Source organism: Lethenteron reissneri, chromosome 53 (genome assembly GCF_015708825.2).
Source record: "Lethenteron reissneri isolate LAM-NWPU_2019-01 chromosome 53, ASM1570882v1, whole genome shotgun sequence".
Lineage (NCBI taxonomy): Eukaryota > Metazoa > Chordata > Hyperoartia > Petromyzontiformes > Petromyzontidae > Lethenteron > Lethenteron reissneri.
The window spans coordinates 2,005,803-2,022,942 of NC_083831.1; the positions used below are offsets into that span (position 1 = coordinate 2,005,803).

The window sequence follows — 17,140 nt, forward strand, 5'->3', positions numbered from 1 at the left end:
TGGAAGGAGGAGGAGGTGAAACTGGAAAGATGTGGGTGACGACGACGACGATGAGACTTGCCGTGAGGCTGGGAGAAGGAGGAGGTGAAACGGGGAAGAGGTGGGTGACGAAGATGATGATGATGATCGTGGCGAGCAGGAGACTCGCCGTGGGGCTGCGAGGAGGAGGAGGTGGAGCTCTCGCTGGAGCTGCTCCTCGTCTCCGTGCTTGTGCTCCTCTTCTTCATCTTGCGCCGCTTTGCCAGCGGAGCATTGTCCACCTTCTGCAGGCAGAAGCCCTCGCGCTTGCACTGGTTGAAGGCCTGCGGGAGGTGTGGGGGGCGCAGTGAAGGGGTGGGGGGGAGAGCCATGCGGGATGGTGAGGGGGTGTCACCGGACCGGCCACTCGCGCTGCACGGCGCGAACGTGTTTAATATTTACACGGTTACCGAGCGTGGGGCCTAAAACCGTGAAGTGGCCGGAAAATAAATAACATCGCTGTCAAGAGTTGCGACAGATGAGAGTGGAACACGTTTCCAGAATGGAGCAAGGTTATTATTATTGTGAGGGCTTTAGAACAGGAGATGAAGGGCAGGGAAGTGGTGAGTGGGTAGGGGTGTGTGAGAGAGCGTAGCATGCTGCGCTACAAACCCGGCGACCCCTGATCACGGCCACCAACACTCGTGACGATTATCTGAACCGGTCCTGGGCCTCCCCGAGGTCTACTCAGCCTCAAATGAGCCGGACATGGTGTTGGCCACCCACCCCCTCGTGTGCCGTGCTTACCTTCACAGGTGCTCGCTAACAGGACTTGCTCCAACTGTCTGTTAAGGCTATCTGGGGGATCGTTGTCTTTGCAAATGATCTGGTAAGCCCGAATCCTCAACACCGGCTCGACCCTGGCCATGCGACCCCAGCGGCACGACCTTGGCGGCGTGACCCCGGCGGCGTGACCCCGGCGGTGACCTTAGCAGTGCGACCCTGGCAGCGCGACCCTGGCAGTGCGACCCGGCAGTGTGACTCCGACGGCATGACCCCTGACCCCGGCGGCACGGGCCTCACGTGGAACGTGGCTTTGAAGTAGGTGTTGACGGAGGAGCCGGAGGAGACGAGGACGTCGGGTGTGAGCAGCGGGTTGGAGGAGAGCTGGCTCCCATCCTGTAGCCACTCGTTGTAGCGCAGGCCGCTCATCTTCACGCGCTTGCTGGGGTCGACCGTGAGGAGCCCTGCTCGCCACAACCGCGGCACCACATACCGCACAGATTCGGTCACGAACACCGCTCACGTGACACATGCACCACGCACAACCACCACCCCTACCACAACCACCATGTCTACGACACAACCACCACATCTACCACACAACCACCATGTCTACCACACAACCACCACATCTACCACACAACCACTATGTCTGCAACACAACCAGCATCTCAAGCACAGACAACCACCACACACAATACGTATGTATGTTGAAACTTCTTTCGCATCGTACGTAGCCAACTGTGCTAATCAGAGGTGCGGGAAAATACACAAAGACTTTGCGCAAACACCACCGCCGAATCACCGTCACGGCCCTCACGGCGTGGGGAGGCCCTCATGCAGCTGCGCACGTGCAGTGGTTCTGTGTTACGGCTGGCAGGCTGTACGGTGTTTGGGAGCGAGGTGGATTGATTTACGAAAGCACGAGCAGAGCAGAACTCGAGTTGTTTTGTGTCAAGTCAGGAGCTGAGCCATCGCTTAAGGCAGCAGCAGCAGCAGAGAGACAGGCAGACGCTTCACTATCGGGAAGCATTCTGACCCGGAATGACAGCAGTAGTCGACTCACGAATAGCAGCAGTAGAAACAGGAGCTACAGCAGAAGCAGAAGCAAGAGCAGAAGAAACAGCAGCATCAGCAGTAGGTACAGCAGCAACTGCAGTACCAGGTGCAGCAACAGAAACAACAGTAGCAGCAGAAGAAACAGGGAACTACAGCAGAAGCAGCAGCAAGAGCAGAAGAAACAGCAGCAGTAGGTACAGCAGCAACAGGAACAGCATGAGCAGCAGCAACAGGAATAACAGCAGCAGCAGCAGACACACCAATAGCAGCAGCAGAAGCTACCGCAGAAGCAGCAGCAAGAACAGACGAAGCAGCAACAGTAGGTACAGCAGGAACAGCATGAGCAGCAGCAACAGGAATAACAGCAGCAGCAGACACACGAATAGCAGCAGCAAACACACGAATAGCAGCAGTAGAAACAGGAGCTACAGCAGAAGCAGCAGCAAGAGCAGAAGAAGCAGCTGCAGCAGGTACAGCAGTGACAGGAACAGCATGATCAGCAGCCACAGCAATAACAGCAGCAGCAGCCCTACCCTGTATGAGATCCTTGGCGGCCTGCGACACATTCTGCCAGGCTTCCCCCTCGAAGGAGAAGTCTCCCTCTTTGATCTTCCTCATGATGTCGGTGGCCGAGCTGCAGGTCATGGGCTGCCCGTGGCTCTGGAAGGGCACCTGCCCAGACAGCATGGTGTACTGTGCGCACAGACGCCGCCGCAGCAGCAGCAGCAGACAGGGGTGTGGGAGCGGACAGCAGAGATCAGCGACAACGCAAACACCGCCCACATCTCATCTTCATCGGCCACCACCTATACACTGCTGGATGAATATTTCCGCACGTGTAATTCGGCCCTGTGGAGTGAGCAAGGCTTGGTGGATCACAAAGACAAAGATCCCCCCGTAAAGCCTTCACAGACTGTTGAGGCAAGTGCTGTTAGCGAGCACCTATACAGGCCGGAACGACACACGGGTTGTCTCCCCAATGGCGATGCTTACACACTGAGTCGACCTAGGGGAAGCCCAGGACCGCTTTAGATAATCGTCAGAGTGCTAACCGTAACACGACCAAGCACACACTCGCTCATGAAACTCCATGGGTGTCATGGTCGCCACCTCTTGCAGCGTGAAGCTTATGGCCAGGGTGTGATGGCAGTACAGCAAGTGGGTTAATATCTCTTAAAGATAGACATTGTGAACAATGTCCATCTGTATTCCCGTCTGTACTGGGATTGGGTGTTACACCTCTCCCTTACTACGCGTGGGGGATTTTTCTCCGGGTACTTACGGTTTCCTCCCAACATGCGCAAAACACTCAAGAATGGAGCCGGTCAACGATTTAGTGTGATCCCCCTTGTGTGCTTGCCAGTGGGTTCCCGCGCCTCTAAACCTCCGTCTTTCTCCGAGAGCGTGAACGCAAACTGCGTGCCTGCATTGTACGTACTCAATGACGGATTATATTATTCGGAGGAAGTGATGAATTGTTCATGGTGATGATGAATTATTATAAAACGTGACGAGAGAAGTTTTGGTCGTCGGCGGGCCACCATCGGTGGCACGTCACTCGAATCCTCCTTCAAATCGACTCGAAGAAATCGTCGTCATCAGTCGTGAAAGAAGAGTGATGAGGAGGCGAACTAGGCGCTGGGCGAGTGAGCAAGAGACTCGAGTAAATCAGCAAGTGCTGCATCATCATCATAATCGATTGCCGACTACAGCAATGGCAGCAGTGGCAGCAGCGGTAACAGCCCCAGAAGCCGCAGCAGCAGCCGCAGCAGCAGCGAGCGCGGAAGAGCGAAGGGGGCGAGCGAGTGGGACACGCCGACTCACGAGTATGACGCCGAGGCTCCACACGTCGCACGACTCGTCGTATCCCGCTTGCTGCAGCAGCTCTGGTGCGGCGTACTGCAGCGTGAAGCACGGCGTCTTGAGCGGCGCGTTGTCCTGCGGCTTGAGCCGCGCGAACCCAAAGTCGATGACCTTGATGGCGGCGCCCTCCGTATCGTCCGCAAACAGCAGGTTCTGCGCCGGCGACAACGACGGGGAGGGGGGGGAGAGGGCGGATTCAAGAAATGACGACGGTAAAGACTCTCGTGCGTGACCTGCACCGTGGGGGGCCACAGCGCAAGGTGGGGAGGGGGGGGGAAGCCGGCGGCATCATTCCACATGGCCCACCATGGGCACAGAGGCCCTACCCATTCAAGACGGCCAGCAAAACAATATTCGGACGTATTGGCGATTAACACCGGTGTGCAGCAGAACACAAACGGGTCTCAAATCACAATTTTAACCGACACCATCCACCGCTTCAACAGCACGAGGAACTGATTTGATGCGCACACACCCCGCAAGATTTTGTGACCGGGTTTGCGAATCGCAGGAAAATAAATAATTATTACAAGCGCATTCACATTTTTTTAAAGCGACCTGGCCACAAATGATAGCTCAACAAAGTGGCTTACCAGTTTAGACCATTATAGCAGCAAAATTATCAAATAATCAATGCAGAGAAAGCGCCAATGGAAAATGTTCTCGATCATTATCACTAACTACGGCAGATCCACACGGCGGCGAGCGCGACCCTGACCTCGGGCTTGAGGTCGCGGTGCACGACCCCGGTGTCGTGCATGAAGGAGGTGGCGGACACGAGCTTGCGCATGATGCGGCTCGCTTCCGTCTCGCTGAAGTGCGACCGCTTCTTGATCCTCTCCAGCAGCTCCCCGCCTTTGAGCAGCTCCATCACCAGATACGTGTGCAGCTGCGGGGGCGGTGGGGGCGCGGGGAGGGGGAGGCGGAGGGAGAGGGCGCAGGTGAGCGGGGCGCGGGTGAGCGGAGCACGGCGGAACTCACGGCAGTGCAGGGAAGCCCCGGGCACCGAGGCGGAGGGGCACGAAGAACTAAATTTACGCTGAGCAACTGAGGGGGGGGGTGGGGGGGGGGGTGGGGGTGGGGGGGCGGCCTCTCTCGTCTCCACTGACAGCCCCCCGGGAAGCTGTGGCCAGAGATTCCTCGTTTCCATAAAGGGGACGGGGACCCCGCACACTGAAAGGGGGCCACGGTGGTGAGATGTTAACTAGCCTGTCTGGTAGACAGGAGGTCGTGGGTTCTATCCAGACCCTATGTTTCGAGTTTGCATGTTCTCCCTCTGCTCGCGTGGATTTTTCACTGGGTCCTCCGGTTTTTCCCTCCACATTTAGAAACGTGCATTGAGAGTATTTGGCTGCTATAAATGTCCACGTGATAAGCCACTTCAATGAGCTAGCGTTAGTGGCCAGTTCACTTCTGAAAAAGAGCTATATAGCCGAGTGGGGCTTATCGGTTAATATAAAATTATGGTTTCGGGTTCGTACAAATATTATCGTCTCTTCCCCCAAGTTTGCCCCGATTGCGCGACAGGAGCCACATCACGAGACGGGATAATCCATTCGCAGCTCTCGCAGAGCAGCACGACCCGCAGAGAATGGTCCGAGCTACCTCTGAGATCCCTTGGCTTTGTACGGTGCGAAATCATTTTAACATACATACGTAGACTCACACAGAGACCCGTAGACTCACACAGAGACCCATTGACTCACACAGAGACCCATAGACTCACACAGAGACCCATAGACTCACACAGAGACCCATAGACTCACACAGAGACCCGTAGACCCACACAGAGACCCATAGACTCACACAGAGACCCATAGACTCACACAGAGACCCATAGACTCACACAGAGACCCATAGACTCACACAGAGACCCATAGACCCACACAGAGACCCATAGACTCACACAGAGACCCATAGACTCACACAGAGACCCATAGACTCACACAGAGACCCATAGAATCACACAGAGACCCATAGAATCACACAGAGACCCATAGAATCACACAGAGACCCAGACTCACACAGAGACCCATAGACTCACACAGAGACCCATAGACTCACACAGAGACCCACAGAGACCCATAGACTCACACAGAGACCCATTGACTCACACAGAGACCCATAGACTCACACAGAGACCCATAGACTCACACAGAGACCCATAGTTTGTTGTCCTTCCCCCGCACCTCCGATTTGCACAGTTGGCTACGTACGGTGCGAAAGAATTTCAACATACATACAAGTGACCTCTGATATAGAGTAAGGAGGCAGCACTTCCCCACCCACGCTGTTACACAGAGTGACATACTCTTAGTTTTTTCGGTAAAGTCATGTAAAAAACTAAGAGTATGGATCCTTGCAGTCATGAAAGCTTCAAATCTAGAACACAGAGTGACGTTCGTCACATGATCCTTATGGCGGTACCTCGGGGTACCAAATAATACAAAATGGCCGAGGCAAGTAAATATTCTATTTCTGGGACACTATTTTTTCCAGGGGTGTACTTAACTCCACGACTGGGGTACCAATCAATCCGAAATCATGTGCCACTCCGCGATGTCGAAACGCAGCGAGGACGATTGCGCCGAAACCCTGAACGCTCGTACGCACTGCACTATAGTGGTGCATCGTGTACAGCTCGTCGAGATGAGTCCGATTGCCGCATCGCCGCCCATCAACAGACTAAAAGTCACTACATCACGGACATCATGCGAGAGCCGGGGTACTACGGTGCCCCGGGGTACCGCCATAAGGTTCACATGACCTGACAATCAATTCTCCGAGTCATTGTTTTGACACAACGCCCGACGTTTCGCTGCGCGTCCTGGGGAAGCCTCTCCAGAAATCTCACGGCTTCACGGTGGAGACTGCTGGCCAGCACGTGGAGCAAAACGTCCGGCAGCATGCCCACCACAAACACAGCGGAGAGGTGAAAGGGATCGCACCGCCCACGATCCAGCACTGTGGAGGCGGCTGCAAGGGTTGGTGGATCGCACACAGATGTTATGAGACTCCTCCCATGTGGGTGTCGGGGAGGAGTCATACACCCCGGCTCAGCCAGGAAAAGGCGGTACAGCAAAATAAAGTGGACTCATATCACCTGTCGTTACTGTACAGGATAGAGCGTTGCCCCCTTCGCTGACATGTGTGGGTTTCTTGCCAGGTGCTCTGGCTTCTCACCACATTGTACACTCATCATTCGGCTGAAAACATCGTGACCTGTGAACAAGCCTCTGCGTGTCGTGGGTTGCGCGGCGACTGCGAGATGCAGTCGCGTAATTTTGTCGCCGCTTGTGTGGAATCTCCCAACGTATATACCGATAAAATGTAATAATCCGCGATGCCGAGCGAGCGCGCGTCCGTACCGTGTCGTGGTACACGTCGATGATGTTGACGATGTTGGGGTGCGCGTGGCACAGCTTGAGGGCAGCGATCTCCCTCTGCGTGTTGGCCTCCATGCTGCCGGCAACAACACGCGTCCGCTCAGCACCGAACACACACGCCGCAACCCCGCAACCATTCACGGGGGTTTCACCAACTAGCGCCACCCGGCAAAAATATAAATATGTAGCCGCAATGGACGACACGCCGTTAAAACGAGAAACGGGCGCGCGTAGATCAGCGCCTAGCGTAGGCCTAGTTACCGTTTGCTCACGATCTTGACGGCGTGCTCCTGGCCCGTCTTCTTGTGCTTGCAGCGCCGGCAGATGGAGAAGCTGCCCTCCCCGAGGGGCGGCTCCTTCATGTCCATCTCGTAGTGCTGGAAGAACGGCGAATCCTGCAACGCACCCGCAGCAACGATGACACGTGGACTAATACAGCCCGGTCCACACGCGCGGCGACCCGCACGGCGACCCATGTGCACGGCGACACGCACGCAGGGTGACACAAACGGCAACACACACGCACGGCGACCCACACGCACGGCGACACGCACGCAGGGTGACACAAATAGCAACACACGCACGGCGACCCGAACGGCAACCCATGTGCATGGCGACCCACACGCACGGCGACCCTCACGGTGCGATAGTGTTGTTACTGTGGTGACGCTAAGCTGGACACAAATAACAACAACGCGTCACCTCACCCACCTTCATCATGGCGCTGCGAGCCACCGCGGTGGTGGCCGGCCTCTCGGAGCCCGACTGCAGCTCCAGGGGATCGGTGGTGACGGCGTTCCGCTTGAACAGGATCGACGGAGCCACGAACGAGTAGCCCTGACATGACATACACAGGCCCCGTTGGGGCAAGTGCTGTTAGTCAGCGCCCGTGATAGGCCGGCACGGCGGCGCACCGAGTGGGTCATGTAGCCAGCACCTACTGCTGCTACTGCTGCTGCTACTGCGCTCGTTTACTGAGGAAAGCCTCACCGAGTCTGAAGACTCTTTTTCGGGAGGGTCCTCCCTAAGCTTTCACAGCAGGGGGAGATGACTTAAGTAAATCACAACGGAGTAATGTGCGGGGCGGGCATGTTTCAAACTTGGGTAAACCCTGGGCCGTTTCAAATGACGTCGCGGGATTCTTGAGCGTCCACTGCGGAGCGGACAGCGCGCAGTACCAAGATGGCTAATACACCCGCGGCAGGAATAACCAGGGTGGCCGGCGCGATTCGCACCGCGAACCTCCACAACGAGCGGGTGAACACGCAACCGCGGATGAAAAAAAGTAAGAATAGGCTTTACCCCCCTTCTGGAGATAAAAGAAGTCTTAAGGTGTTCAAACACTTGCGGCAAAACACGCAAAACAAACACGCTCTGATAATATATTCATCGTCTTTGAAACCGATCGGCCTACACCAGAGACGGCCTTCTTTGACGGCCTCGTCTCACAAGTGTCGGACCAGAACGACGCCAAAAGGCGAACAGCACAAAGGCAAGGCAAGCGTCAAAGCATCGATAGTAACTCGGGTTGGATAGCACCAGCAGTCCCGCGCCACCATGCACTGGCACGAACCTTGAAGATCCGGTCCGAGTTGTGGGGCAGCGCCGCGGGGGAGTACGTGGGGTCCATGTCCGTGAACTCCTCCGCAAAGTTGCTGACGTCGAGCTCGTCGCGGATCACCGGCTTGAACGGAGCCTCCACCTTCTTAGCCGCAAGATCGTCCCAGCTGAGAGACTGGGGAGCGCACACACACACAGGGGAGACGTGGGACTGCGACTCGGCGGGAACGGAGACTCTGCGGGACCACGACTCAGCAGGGACGGCGATTCAGCGGGGACGGCAACTCAACGGCGACTCGGATGGGGCCGGGACTCAACGGGGATAGAGACCCAGAGGGACTGCGACTCATCTGAGACCAGGACTCAGCGGGGACGGTGACTCAACTGGGATTGCAACTCAGTGAGACTGCGACTGAACCACACACTGCACCACACTGAATCCTTTCACAGCCACGCTAGTTTTACCTGAAGCCAGCAACTTTTTAAATTAGTTCTGTGAACCTGCTCACGTTTTATGTGTTGGTAAGAATGCGGCCAGTGCCCTAGTCCCTTGTGTGCAATAACTTTATTTCCAGATGTTGCCACTGGGTGGCCGTAAACAAAACCTGCGCTCGGTCACGTGACACGATCTCGGCATCGGCCACAGGAGGAGGTTGTCGTCGCGAAGTCACAGGAACGGGCGGCGCCGGCTCCGAGAGGGTTCACCGTTGCAGACCCACACATGGGTGGCGGCCAGGTGACTCGGAGGTCGGAAACGCCGATCCGGCGAATCTCTCGACCGTAAAAAAGCCATTGCCCCGACGAGTCGCCTGCTATACATACCTATCAACCCCTTACCAGTGCCTACCTTATTACAGACCAATTCAGACCTTACTGGTCACCCCGTGCCCTTATAAATCACAATGTTCATCCCACAAAGTCCCATCACAAGGGAGAAAGATAAACACAGACAAAAAACATGCGGCCCGTATTGAAATGGCTGTACGTAGTATGGACCTGAAAACTCACTTTCCCTGTACAGTAGAACCTCGGAGATCGAACGCACCAGAACTCGAACAAATCAGTGTTCGAACGATATTTCCGAACATTTTTTGCCCCGAAAACCGAACGAAATTTGGAGGTCGAACTGGCATCGCGACTTGAAATAACCTGTACGGCTGAGACGCGTATGTCCAGCGTGCATGACGCTTTCCCAGACAAATATTTTACCGTATGAGAGGCAGAAACAAACCTCTTTAGATACGTTTTTAGTCAAGTGACTCACAGTTAGTGGCAGAAAAGAGGCACAAAAGAGAAAGAACCCCAGAAGGGCAGTTACCCGATGTAATTATGGAAGGGGACTCCCCTTGCAAACAATAACACCTCCTCCTCCTCACCACCTTCCACTCAAGCCATCAGCTCTCCTTACTACAGGTAAAGTGAAGTTCAATGTTCGTTTATTTCATTTATTCCATTTATTTATTGTGTTTCTTGTGTTATTGTATGATTGTATGCATGTAATTACTGTAAACTTCGTGTAAAAATGCTTTATAATGAGAGATTTCTTGTGTCTGGAACCAATTAATGTCATTTACATTAATTATTATGGGTAAAATTAATTCGGTGTTCGAACAAATCGGTGTTCGAATGTCCTTCTGGAACGAATTAAGTTCGATCTCCGGGGTACCACTGTATAAGAATACAGGTAAACCTTATGGGCTGACAGGTATGGCTATAACAATTACAAAGACAAAGATCCCCCCCTGTATAGCTTTCTCAGACTGTTGGGGCAAGTGCTGTTAGCGAGCCGCACCTATGAAGGCCGGCATGGGTGGCCAACACCACGCCCAGCCACCTTTGTCTCCCCAGTGGCGATGTTTACAGACCACACCAGGTACTCATTTGGGGCTGAGTTGACCTAGGGGAGGCCCAGGACCGGTTCATATAATCGTCACTGATGTTGGCCGTGAACGGGAAATCGAGCCCGGGTCGCCGGGTTCGGAGGAGCGGTGCGCTAACCACAACGACACGACGGCTCCCCACACACACACACCACACATCTCTTGGGGGCCGCAGTGTCATCGAGGTACGTGGCGGAGTTCTTTCAAGGCTCCTCTGTGCGAGCCTGACCACTGCATTAGTGACACGGATGCTGCAAACGAACCTTGAAGAAGGCGTGGTTCTTGATCTCGTCCGCCCCGGCGGGGCCGGAGCCCAGACGCCTCTTGGGGTCCTTGACCAGGAGCTTCTGGATGAGGTCACGCACCGGGTTGCGAATGTCACCCGGGAAGGGCGGGTCGCTCCGGAGAATCCTCCTGCGCAAACGCGGTCACGAGGAGGGGGAGCGGGAGAGAAGGAGGGAGCGGAGGAGGGAGGGAGCGGGGGAGCGAGGGGGAGCACGGGAGAGGAAGTCAGCAGGACGAGCAGAACTCCGTCGGGTGCTGTGGCTCTAGGTCCGTGTGGAGCAGCAGGGGGGTGGACGCTCGCACTACAAGGTGAAGTCGGCCACACGTTTCCTACCGTCACTTTGCTTGTGCCAGGACCTCTCTCTCTGCCTCACTCTACTCTCCTCCACTCACTCTCCGCTCCAGCAGCCTTTGCTCAATGGGAGGTCATGCATTCTCCTCTGCTGCGCCCAAATTTGGAACTCCCCTCAGCCCAGCCGTCCGTGCTGTTGACTCCCTGACCCCTGTTCAAATCCAGGCTCAACTCTTTGTTTCCCCCGCCTCTGATCGCCTCTCCACGAAGTGAACACGCGCTTCTGTAGACAGTCTTGAAGCGCGGTCAAATCCACAGTCGTCTGTTGTATTGTTGAGCCAGGTGCACACCTGAACGATCGGTTGCATGCAACTTGGTTGCAATGCAACAGAGTGGCTTGCATGCGGACGTCCCAGCAACCGGCCGCTCAACCGGTTACGATTTCCGCTCGGAGCGATTCGCGGCGACGCGTTTCGTCACGCGCAGCATTTGTTGTTTGCGAGCCCGCTACGCAGTCGTCACGATCCTGACGCGGGTGGGAAGGGGGTGGAGGCAATAGGGCGAGGGGCGGGGCTCTGCGGTAAGGGGGCAGGGCCAGACGATGTCACCGCACGCACGCTGGCGACGCGAAAGCCGTTGCAGGCCCCGATGTACGTCGCGCCACTTCCGGGGAGCGATTGGTGTGGAGCCGCCCGGCACGAGAGGCACTCACTTGGAGATCTCCGACTGGTTGTTCTTTTCTCCCTCGACCGTGAATGGGGAGGCGCCCGTCAGAAACTCGTACATGAGCACACCCAGGCTCCACCAGTCCACAGCCTGGCACAATCGCACACAGCACCATTCCCAAAGGGCATTGTGTCTACAGCCTGGCACAATCATACAGGACACAGCAACATTCCCATAGGGCAGTGCGTCTACATTCTAGATTTGAAGTTTTCATGACTGCAGGGATCCATACTCTTTGGTTCTTTCGGTAAAGTCACGTGGGTATAAAATATAAAATAAATTAAATCACGACGTTTCGATTGCAACACAAGCAATCATCATTAGGTGTGAAAACTACAGCAAGAAATGTTTTAGCTGTAGTTGTGCTGTAGTTTTCACACCTGATGATGATTGCTTGTGTTGCAATCGAAACGTCGTGATTTAATTTATTTGATATTTTATACCTACGTGACTGTACCGAAAGAACCAAAGAGTACAGTGTGTCTACAGCCTGTGAAAATTGTACAGGGCACAGTGGCGTTCCCATAGTTGAGTCCGTCTCAACGCCATCGTTCACGATCCCTCAAGGTACAACTTTCAACTACTACCAACCATCAGGTGTGTGCAGTGTGTACAGCGGCTTAAATTTGCCGGCGTGGAGACGAACCTTATTGTGCCCCGCATTCCCTCCCTTCACGATCTCCGGTGCCATGTATTCTATCGTCCCGCAGAAGGAATAGGCCCGCTCGTTCTGGACGCACGGCACGCGCACGGAGAGGGGAGGATCGTTTCACACAAAAGAATAACACTGAGAATGAGCAGGGTGTGCGACAGAGGCCGCACTCACCCCGCCAGGGAGGGGGGAGGTGTAGTGTTCTCAAAGGCTTCACACACACGAAAAGCAACTTTCATCGCATCTTAACACATTAGAAAAGAGGCACACCCTCTGCTTACAGCTGCCCCTTTAGCAGCACAAGGTGATTCGGCACCTGGGTCTACTAGAAAGCATTAGTCTGCCGGCATGGGGTGATAGTTGCCGCTGTGAGCGATCCCAAATGAGTCATCTGTGTTGGAATTTGTAGTCATTTCGCAACTCTGAAGCATTATTCTACGCGTATGTACAGCACTGACAGAAAACACCGTAGTTTAGACTTTTTAGATTATTTTGCTGCTATAAATGTCCAAACGATGAGCCAATTTTGCTGAGCATTCATTTGTGGCCAGGTCGCTTCTGAACAATAAGTTAATGCCTCAGTAGGCTTTGCCTGGTAGGATGGGCATGGTTTAGTTGTTGTATTTGTTTGTCTTTGGGAGATTTGTTTACCTGTCTTGTACTTTGCACTCCTATCGTGTTGTTGTGTCGTTTGATGTTGTAACGTTCTTACCCCGTGCCCCGACTGGACATCTGTTAAAAAGAGCTCGAGAGCTCATCGGATTCCTCCAGAATGAATCAATATTCTGATTTTGAATACATGGGAGCGTATTTTCGCAGTTGTACTGTGTATCGCTCCGGTGTGTGAACCACTACCCTACAAATGCATACACAAACCAAGACAAAGATCACCCATATAGCCTACACAGGCTGCCGAAGCAAGTGTTGATAGCGAGTACCTATGAAGGTCGGCAGGGCACAAGACAGCGTGGTGTGACTAGCACCATGCCTGGCCACATTTGTCTCCCTAGTGGTGATATTTACATACTGCACCACGTACTCGTTTAAGGCTGAGTAGACCTAAGGGAGGATCAGGACCGGTTCAGATAATCGTCAATGATGTTGGTCAGGTCACCGTGGTTCATAGCGCAGCATGTTAACCGCGACTACACCACCGCTCCCCACAACACACACATACAGGGCCACACACAGAGCTAAACACACACGCACACAGAGCCACACACACACAGAGCCACACACACACAGAGCCACACACACACACACACAGAGCCACACACACACAGACACACAGAGACACACACAGCCACACACACAGAGCCATACACACACAGAGCCACACACACACACACAGAGCCACACACACACAGCCACACACACACAGCCACACACACACACAGAGCCATACACACACAGAGCCACACACACACATAGAACCACACACGCACACAAAGCAACACACACACAGAGCCACACACACACAGCCACACACACACAGCCACACACACAGCCACACACACACACACAGAGCCATACACACACATAGAACCACACACGCACACAAAGCAACACACACACAGAGCCACACACACACAGAGCCACACACACACACAGAGCCACACACACACACACAGAGCCACACACACACACACAGAGCCACACACACACACAGAGCCACACACACACACACAGCGCCACACACACAGCGCCACACACACATACACAGAGGCACATACCTCCTCTATTACAAACTCTTTGCTGAGCCCAAAGTCCGTGAGCACGATGTGGCCTTCGCAGTCCAGGAGGATATTCTCCAGCTTGATGTCCCGGTAAATGATTCCCAGCTGAAGCGGGAGAGAGGGGCAGAGTCACCCTGGCGGTAAACCTGGATAAACGGCCATCAGAGAGCGCACTCCGACACCGGGGCCACATCACCCGCCGTATGGCACCCCCCCCCCAGAGGTCGCAGGGTAGGGTACGGGTACCCGATACCCGTACCCTACCCGGCTACCCGGGTATCGGGTACGGGTACCCAGCCGGGTATCGGGTACGGGTACGGGTACCCGTACCCTACCCGGCCGGGTACGGGTGCCCGCTTGCGACCCTGATGCGGCCTGGTACGGGTAAGGAATCAAAACTCGTTTGCGACCTCTGCCCCCCCCCCCCCCCCCATCATCTTAGCAGCTGATGATGCAGAGTCGAGTCTCGATGATTGTGCTGGAGAGTCGAACACCGCGCATTGAAGCAGGTGCTTTAGGCTGCGGCGGGGAGGGGAGGGGGTGCAGGGGAAGCACGCCAGCAGAGGGTGCTCGCTACACATCTCCGTCAACAGCGGGTGTGCGACTGTAGCCATGCAACCTAAACCATGGAACCATTGTATAGTAAACCCATACAGACTCATGAAGACGCACAGAGATATAGAGACACTGAGAAATATGAAAGACAAGCCACACCAGTGCCAATGTTGCCATGCAACCTAAACCATGGAACCATTGTATAGTAAACCCATACAGACTCATGGAGACGCACAGAAATATAGAGACGCATAGAGACTCGAGAGCGTGGTTGAGTCACGGGCAGCGGCCGGTCACCTGGGTTCGAACCCAGGGTCTCCGCGGTTGCCGGCTCGGCGCCCCCGACATTTCGGAACGGTTCCCCAGGCGCGCTCGCGGGTTTACCTTGTGCAGGTGCTCCAGCGCCAGCACGATCTCGCCGATGTAGACGCGAACCTCGTCCTCGGTGAAGTGCTCCCGCTGATACAGGTGGGTGAACATCTCCCCACCGTTCACGTAGTCTGCGCGGGTGTGCAAAACGTGCGTCAGGGACGAGTCTCCGCGGCCGCACGGAGCAACGCCGCTGGCGGAGGTCGCCCAAATCGAGCATCTCTCGGGGAAAAAATACACGGTCTGTGAATGGGACGTTCGGAAGTTGGGATGAATATTGGGCCAAAAAGGCTGCTGTCTGGGCTATTGAATTCTGACCGAGTAATCAGTTCCGACAGGAGCGGACGCCCATAAACGGAATGTTATTTCTAAGGTTGTGTAAGGATGCGAGAGAGTGGGGGAGTGTGGAGGGAGGAGTGGGGGGAGTGTGGAGGGAGGAGTGGGGGAAAAGCCTAGACAGGATGGACTCCAGTTTGCAGGTGTGCGCATGCGTGCGAGTTCTGGAGAATGGTGCGGAGCGGTGGCGGAGTGGTCAATGCACTGCGCTGCAAACCCCCAAGTTCGATGCCCGCTCACTTCCAATATCAGTGGCGAAAATACGAAGCGGTCCTGGACCTCCCCCACAAGCCGAGTCCCCCTGGTGCGCCGTGTAAACATCGGCACCAGGGGGACAAAGGCAGCCAGGCGTGCTTGTTGGCCAACCTCACCCTGCTGGTGTGCCGTGCCTGCCTCGAGAGCTGCTCGCTGAAGGCGACACACACGGTGTGGGGAGAGGGGGGAGCTTTGTTGGTCTTTGTCCTGCGTGCTGCCACGCGGGTTCGGCGCGCTCACCCAGGATGCAGGTGCAGCTTGGTGTCCGTCTGGAAGGCGTAGTGCAGCGTGACGAGGAAGGGCGACTGGCGGATGTGCTCCAGCACCTGCCGCTCGGTGCGCGTGTGTTCGGCCGTCTTGGCCTTCTGCACGATGGTGGCCTTTTTGAGCACCTTCATGGCGTACAGCTTCCCCGCGTCGTGCCCGCTCACCTTGCGCACCAGGAACACCTTCCCGTAGGCTGGATACGGGGCGGGGGGGTGGGTGGCAGGGGGGGGGAGGACGTCGCGGGTAAGCATTGAACCCCGCCACACGGCGCAGCGCGGGGTTTGTCGCGGGAGCCGCCCTCGAGAGCGCCGCTCGTCCCACGCTCCCGCGGAACGACGGTCGCCGCTTCCCGCTGCTCGAAAGAGCCGCACGTGAGGTACCTGTGCGCTCGTCTCCTGTTATACAACCCTGCAGAGCCAGCGGTGGGAACGCCACAAACACCGGCACAATCGGCTGTGCAGAGGACGCAGCCCCCGGTGATGCCGGCGAAGCTGCAACGTCACACATGGCCCCGTCGCCAGCGACGAGGCCTAAGACCGAACCGAGAAGGGTTTGGCCCGGAGAGCCGGTTTATTTCGCTCCCGAAACAAACGCGTCGATGACGCGGTGGAGGAAGGGGAGGGGTGGGGGTGGGTGGGAAGGACTCACCGCCGGTGCCGAGCACTTTCAAGAGTTCAAAGTTCTCCATTCCCACGCGCTCCGCGTACCCAGTGAGGTTGGCTGTGAACAGAAGAGCAGTCCGTGTTGGTAAATGTGACAGACCCTGAGCATACACACAAAAGGCAAAGGATTCCCTGTGTAGCCTTCACAGACTGTTGAGGCAAGTGCTGTTAGTGAGGAGGGCCTATGAAGGCTGTCACGGCACACGGGAGGCTGGGTGGCCAGCACCACGCCCGGCAACCTTTGTCTCCTATGTGGCGATGTTTACACACCGCACCAGGTACTCATTTGAGGCAATCGACCTAGGGGAGGCCCAGGACCGGTTAAAATATTCGTCACCGTTATTGGTCGCGAGCGAAAATAAAACTCTGGATGGCCGGGTTCGTAGCACAGTGCGCGCTGACCATTGCAACGCTGGTCCCCATACGTACACACACACTGACGCACGCACGCGCATAAATACCGAACACGGAGGGCGACGAGCCGTGAGTGCCGCAAGACCGCGGCTGGCAGTGAAT

General features: G+C 55.5%; 1 protein-coding gene across 1 annotated transcript in view; it reads right to left on the minus strand.

Annotated features, from left to right (window-relative positions):
* LOC133356371 (ribosomal protein S6 kinase alpha-5-like) overlaps window positions 1-17,140 on the minus strand; it is a 51,261-nt gene that overhangs the window by 10,944 nt on the left and 23,177 nt on the right. The window contains 17 exon segments of the mRNA XM_061573853.1: window positions 62-302; window positions 1,042-1,205; window positions 2,334-2,493; window positions 3,625-3,816; window positions 4,382-4,552; window positions 7,032-7,125; window positions 7,311-7,444; window positions 7,761-7,886; window positions 8,623-8,784; window positions 10,753-10,903; window positions 11,779-11,882; window positions 12,439-12,522; window positions 14,178-14,285; window positions 15,120-15,235; window positions 15,936-15,942; window positions 15,944-16,155; window positions 16,611-16,682. Of these exon segments, the coding sequence (XP_061429837.1) occupies window positions 62-302; window positions 1,042-1,205; window positions 2,334-2,493; window positions 3,625-3,816; window positions 4,382-4,552; window positions 7,032-7,125; window positions 7,311-7,444; window positions 7,761-7,886; window positions 8,623-8,784; window positions 10,753-10,903; window positions 11,779-11,882; window positions 12,439-12,522; window positions 14,178-14,285; window positions 15,120-15,235; window positions 15,936-15,942; window positions 15,944-16,155; window positions 16,611-16,682 (2,298 nt within the window).